This window comes from Cynoglossus semilaevis, chromosome 12 (genome assembly GCF_000523025.1).
Source record: "Cynoglossus semilaevis isolate Cse_v1.0 chromosome 12, Cse_v1.0, whole genome shotgun sequence".
In the NCBI taxonomy this organism is placed as follows: domain Eukaryota; kingdom Metazoa; phylum Chordata; class Actinopteri; order Pleuronectiformes; family Cynoglossidae; genus Cynoglossus; species Cynoglossus semilaevis.
The window spans coordinates 3,122,289-3,128,288 of NC_024318.1; the positions used below are offsets into that span (position 1 = coordinate 3,122,289).

General features: G+C 42.7%; 2 protein-coding genes and 1 long non-coding RNA gene across 19 annotated transcripts in view; 2 read left to right on the forward strand and 1 right to left on the reverse strand.

The window, feature by feature from the left end:
- The window catches only part of rims1a (regulating synaptic membrane exocytosis 1a), a 57,236-nt gene extending 55,156 nt beyond the window's left edge, over positions 1 to 2,080 (reverse strand). For all 17 annotated transcript variants that reach the window (XM_025061104.1, XM_025061098.1, XM_025061097.1 and 14 more), the window contains exon 1: positions 1,502 to 2,080. In XM_025061104.1, coding sequence (XP_024916872.1) covers positions 1,502 to 1,662 — 161 coding nt within the window. In that variant the 5' untranslated portion in view covers positions 1,663 to 2,080. The remainder of the gene's footprint in view (positions 1 to 1,501) is intronic.
- Positions 2,081 to 3,097: 1,017 nt separating this feature from the next.
- On the forward strand, positions 3,098 to 4,081 carry LOC107989332 (uncharacterized). Its single transcript, XR_003051379.1, has 3 exons — positions 3,098 to 3,204; positions 3,691 to 3,890; positions 4,059 to 4,081. It is a non-coding gene; the product is annotated as an uncharacterized LOC107989332 (long non-coding RNA).
- A 371-nt stretch (positions 4,082 to 4,452) lies between these two features.
- Positions 4,453 to 6,000, forward strand: part of asrgl1 (asparaginase and isoaspartyl peptidase 1) — a 4,607-nt gene continuing 3,059 nt past the window's right edge. The window contains exons 1-3 of the mRNA XM_025061124.1: positions 4,453 to 4,612; positions 5,099 to 5,298; positions 5,467 to 5,642. Coding sequence (XP_024916892.1) covers positions 5,106 to 5,298; positions 5,467 to 5,642 — 369 coding nt within the window. The 5' untranslated portion in view covers positions 4,453 to 4,612; positions 5,099 to 5,105. The remainder of the gene's footprint in view (positions 4,613 to 5,098; positions 5,299 to 5,466; positions 5,643 to 6,000) is intronic.

Below are 6,000 nucleotides of genomic sequence, written 5' to 3' on the forward strand. Positions count from 1 at the left end.
CTGAAGAGTGGACCACGACTTGGTCCGGTCCAAGAGTGTCGTCAACCATCTGGTTATTCATCTTGTACCGTTTAAATCCCAGTCATGATCCTGGTGGGAAACTGGAGTATAGTTATATCTAGCTGTGATTAGGTGGGAAAAAAATAGAGGACTGGACTGGACATTGGTCCGTCACAGGCCAACAGGCAGGGACAAAAGAAAAAAACATTTATCTCTGATCAGTTTTTACAAGTTAATCTAATCTAATACCCAATCCACGTCTTTGGACTGCAAGAAATCCATGCAGGAATCTGGTTCCTTTTTGGCAGAGCCCATTGGTCACATGACCGACCGAAACCATCGCCGAGGTGGTGTCGTTGTGACCCCATGCTAGCGTTAGCTGAAGACAACCTTCTGACTTTAAAGCTGGTTGTGTCAGGTGTCGGTGTTGTCAGTGGAGATGTTGGTTGGTTTTTAGTGACATTGTCATTCTCACAGTGTAGCCTGATGTCGTGTGATGACCTCGGTTCACCTTTATCTATTACATCACTGCTTCATCATCAAGGTCCAAATACCTTTTTCTTTCATTTCAACAAAAGTTCAAACGAATGCCCAAAGCTCGAGGATGAAACCCCTGTTCAAGTGCATCATACGCTGTCTAACTGTATACACCACCAGAGAGCGCTATACCCCTAAGCTAACATACTTCCTTGGTGGACAAGTACGACACCACAGCATCTGGAAAGACATCTAATATGAGGTTTTTGTTATTAGCTCGAAAGCTAAACAGACAGTGTACTTAAAGTTTGTTCCATTTGTAGCATCACGGAGGCTGCGTCTAGAACGCCTCGTGAATCCTCGATTTCTACTTTTAAGGTCGTTGCAACTCAAAACAAACTGAGTTTAAAACGCATGCTACGCTCATCGTCCACTTTTTGTTGTAACTTTGAAAGTCATACACACAGTTAACTAACCAACCTAGCTTGTAGCCTTTTTAATATCATGTAATAACATGAACTGCAGCAGTTGAGATTATACTTTTCACCTTCATNCTGCAACTTTGCTATTTGTGTACAGGTCCGTTCCTGTTAATGCTACAAATTCTGCCAATTTCTTGCAAGACTTTTAGCCTGATGTTAATTAAGTTTTGCAGGTTTTAGCGTCAACGTCCGCACCTGCATCTCCTTTGAACAAAAATCAGAAGATGCCACCAGGGAGACAGGAAAGTTTCACACTACATGTGAACATGTGACGTTAGCATGTACGGTCCACATGACCATCACATGTCAGGCGTCCTGCATATGTCCAAACACAGTCCATGACCATATGACGATCATAGACCAGAGACATGATCCCTGGACCAGCGGCCAAACTAGTAATGAGGCCCGTGAGTGAGTGAGTGAATGAATGAATGAATGAATGAATGTGGATGGACCTGAGACCTGATGGAGCCCAGGCCCAGTCTCTCTCTCTCTCTCTCTCTCTCTCCTTCTCTCTCTCTCTCTCTCTCTCTCCCTCTTACTTTAACATGGCCTCCTCCTTCGCCTCCTCCTCCCGCTGCCGAGCCAGCACAGCCATGATGATCTTCCTCTCCTCCTCTGTCAGATGGCTAAGGTCCGGCTCTGGGATGGCTGAGGAGACGGGTGGGCGCGGGCCGCCCCGAGGGCCCACCGAGGCGAACATCTTCCCTTCTACTACCACCACCTTCTTCTTCTTCTTCTTCCTCCTCTTCTGCCCCCCTCCTACCCCTCCTCCTCCTCCTTCGCCTCCTCCTCCTCCGCGCCTCGGTCGGGATCACGGATAGAAAACCCGCTGGCGGAGCCCACGGATCACGACATGGCCCGCGGACGCAGCGGCGGTTGGAGCGGCTGATGCGGAGTTCCCATGGCGGTGTCGGGGGCGCCCAGGGCGGCGGCAGCAGCAGCGGCTGCAGCAGCAGCGGCAGTGTCGACTCTACAGCTGTAGTAGTAGTAGTTACGTTGATGGTGGTGATGATGGTGGTGGTGATGGTGGTCCTCTCCCGGCTGCTTGTAGTTTTTTTTTTTTAATCTTCCTTCTCAGCCTCCGCTCCTGTCTTCTCCCCCCACCCCCCTCCCCCCCCCCGCCCGCCCCCTTCTCCCCCCCAACGGGGAGTCCATATCAGCTGCTGTCCGTACAGGGATGATGATGCTGGGAGCGGAGCGGAGGGGTGGATGAGGATGAGGCGGCTGTGGTTGTGGATGTCGCTCGCCGTGCTTGTTCGCCTTCTTCGGCCAGGAGGTTGGGTGTGGATGGGTGAGGGTCAGGTCTCCGATCGGTCCGCTGTTTTGCGGTGCTGTGCGGTGTGTTGCAGGGCGAGGCGGCGGCCGCAGCAGCGACGGAAGCGGCTTCTTCTTCTTCTTCTTCTTCTTCTTCTTCTTCTTCTTCTCCTGCTTGTTTTCCAGCCCAGCCGCTGATGCTGATGCTGATGCTGCTGTCAGGGAGACGGAACCGTCAATGGGACCGCAGCCCCTCAAGCGCGCTCACACTCCTCCTGCGTCGGGAGCGCGGAGCCCTCATTTGAGAATGGGGGCTCTCCACTCATGCGCGCTCTCGCCCGCTCTATATAGCCAACCCACACACGTAAGAAATGACGGGTTTCTCCGAGGTGCATTGTGGGATTTGGAGGTCCATGAAGTATATAAATTAAACACACTCACCCCACCACACACACACATACACACGGACTACGGTCTTCAAATATGAATGTCTCCTATTATTTATTCAAAGCCTCTAACGGATTATATTAAAAAGTAAAAAAAACGCCTTAAATCCTGAAACGTACAATTCAAGCTGCTCCTATGAATAAGGCTGTTTTATGTATGTAAGTATTGATCAAAAATAGATACTTATGTATGTATATATATATATATCGTAGACAATTATGGTGACGTTTAGTGATTTTTCTAGAAAATCACGAAAACAACAACGTGTGTTTTCAGTGTATGTTTTGATTTCGTACAATCAAAAAGTCACAGTAAAATTATATAATCACGATTCAAAATCTTACGCCGTGGAAAATATTTTATTTTGAAGGAGTCTCTGACCGGAAACTCGTGCTCGCTGCGACGTCACTGCTGGTTAAAGGCTGAAATTCGTATTAGCTTACATTTTTACGTTCGAGTGTCGCGTTAATGCTACAGATATAACGTTGTCGCGGTCATTATTATAATAATTATTATTTTTAGTAAACGTCTCAGTCTGTGGGTGAGTACAACATCCGACAACAGTTTTTGACTTAAACAAATGTGTCGTTTAAAAATACAGGCAGAGCTTTCGCTGTTCTGTGACATAACATCAGCTTTTAAATACATTTTGGTACAGAGAGTTAATTTAAATATTTTTAAATGTGAACCTTTTTTTTCCAGCGTCAGCTTATATAGTTTGAAAAACAAAAACGAATCGAAACTAAAGAAAGGAAACTAAAGGAAATTCTATTCACATGTACATGTATTATTATTATTGTTGTTGTTGTACAGTTTATCTTTTATTTAGATTCAACACGATCGAATTTCAAATAATTAATATTGTGCCTTAATTAGAAATAATATTTGTTGTTAAATAGTGGTAATTATATTTGTTGTATTGATTCTGTTTTTATTACAGCAGGTGTTCTCAAATTGTCCAACCCTTCTATAACTGTAATCAGTTTAAAGTTTAAATCTACAGAATTACTTTTCCCCTTTGTGACAGTCAGGTGATGGACCTGCTGCCAGTGTTGGTGGTTCATGGAGGGGCCGGCACAGTCCCCAGGGAGCGATCAGAGCAGTCTGTGTCAGGGGTACGATCAGCTGCTCGGGCAGGATACGCCATCCTGCGAGGAGGGGGCAGCAGCATGGACGCAGTGGTGGAAGCAGTGGCACATATGGAAGATAATCCATCTTACAACGCAGGTGATGTCAATGTTTGTGCAGAAAAGTTTATGAGTTTATGTGTCGTTTGTTTGGAGTTGAACTGCTAATGCACAAAAAATATTTACAAATTATTTGAATATTGAATATTATTTTTGTCTTGAGAGAGAGAGAGAACCTTATCCTGTTGTTTTTTCTGTTCTTGTCCAGGCTGTGGCTCTGTGCTTAATGTCTACACACGGACTACGGTCTTCAAATATGAATGTCTCCTATTATTTATTCAAAGCCTCTAACGGATTATATTAAAAAGTAAAAAAAACGCCTTAAATCCTGAAACGTACAATTCAAGCTGCTCCTATGAATAAGGCTGTTTTATGTATGTAAGTATTGATCAAAAATAGATACTTATGTATGTATATATATATATATCGTAGACAATTATGGTGACGTTTAGTGATTTTTCTAGAAAATCACGAAAACAACAACGTGTGTTTTCAGTGTATGTTTTGATTTCGTACAATCAAAAAGTCACAGTAAAATTATATAATCACGATTCAAAATCTTACGCCGTGGAAAATATTTTATTTTGAAGGAGTCTCTGACCGGAAACTCGTGCTCGCTGCCGACGTCACTGCTGGTTAAAGGCTGAAATTCGTCTTAGCTTACATTTTTACGTTCGAGTGTCGCGTTAATGCTACAGATATAACGTTGTCGCGGTCATTATTATAATAATTATTATTTTTAGTAAACGTCTCAGTCTGTGGGTGAGTACAACATCCGACAACAGTTTTTGACTTAAACAAATGTGTCGTTTAAAAATACAGGCAGAGCTTTCGCTGTTCTGTGACATAACATCAGCTTTTAAATACATTTTGGTACAGAGAGTTAATTTAAATATTTTTAAATGTGAACCTTTTTTTTCCAGCGTCAGCTTATATAGTTTGAAAAACAAAAACGAATCGAAACTAAAGAAAGGAAACTAAAGGAAATTCTATTCACATGTACATGTATTATTATTATTGTTGTTGTTGTACAGTTTATCTTTTATTTAGATTCAACACGATCGAATTTCAAATAATTAATATTGTGCCTTAATTAGAAATAATATTTGTTGTTAAATAGTGGTAATTATATTTGTTGTATTGATTCTGTTTTTATTACAGCAGGTGTTCTCAAATTGTCCAACCCTTCTATAACTGTAATCAGTTTAAAGTTTAAATCTACAGAATTACTTTTCCCCTTTGTGACAGTCAGGTGATGGACCTGCTGCCAGTGTTGGTGGTTCATGGAGGGGCCGGCACGGTTCCCAGGGAGCGATCAGAGCAGTCTGTGTCAGGGGTACGATCAGCTGCTCGGGCAGGATACGCCATCCTGCGAGGAGGGGGCAGCAGCATGGACGCAGTGGTGGAAGCAGTGGCACATATGGAAGATAATCCATCTTACAACGCAGGTGATGTCAATGTTTGTGCAGAAAAGTTTATGAGTTTATGTGTCGTTTGTTTGGAGTTGAACTGCTAATGCACAAAAAATATTTACAAATTATTTGAATATTGAATATTATTTTTGTCTTGAGAGAGAGAGAGAACCTTATCCTGTTGTTTTTTCCGTTCTTGTCCAGGCTGTGGCTCTGTGCTTAATGTCAAAGGAGAAATAGAAATGGACGCCATTGTGATGGACGGGAAAGCTCTGGGAAGCGGCGCCGTCTCTGCTGTTCGCAACGTAGCTAATCCTGTTCGTCTGGCGAGACTAGTTATGGACAAGGTCGTATTTTATCCACCGTGTGGTCAATGTGCCGTCAGATTAACCCTTCATCGTGACATTTTATTGTAAGATTATATGAGGTTGTAAAAGTACAAATACTGACGTCTGTGCCTTTGATACCATTGTCAGCCCTGCTGCTGTGCAAATGTGTCCTTCATTATACAAAAAGATTATTATTTTTATAACATGCAACATTTGGGTCTCGATGCCAAACACAAGTCGTTAAAGTCTAGTCAGCATGTTGACTCTTCATGTACTTGGAGGAGGTTTAATTGTAAATGCGAGATGCTTTTTTTATACTTATTATAAAATGTGCTTTAATTATAAACATTATATTTGCATCAGACGTTAAAACATTTTAATTTCTGTGGATTTTATTAGCTGTATATTT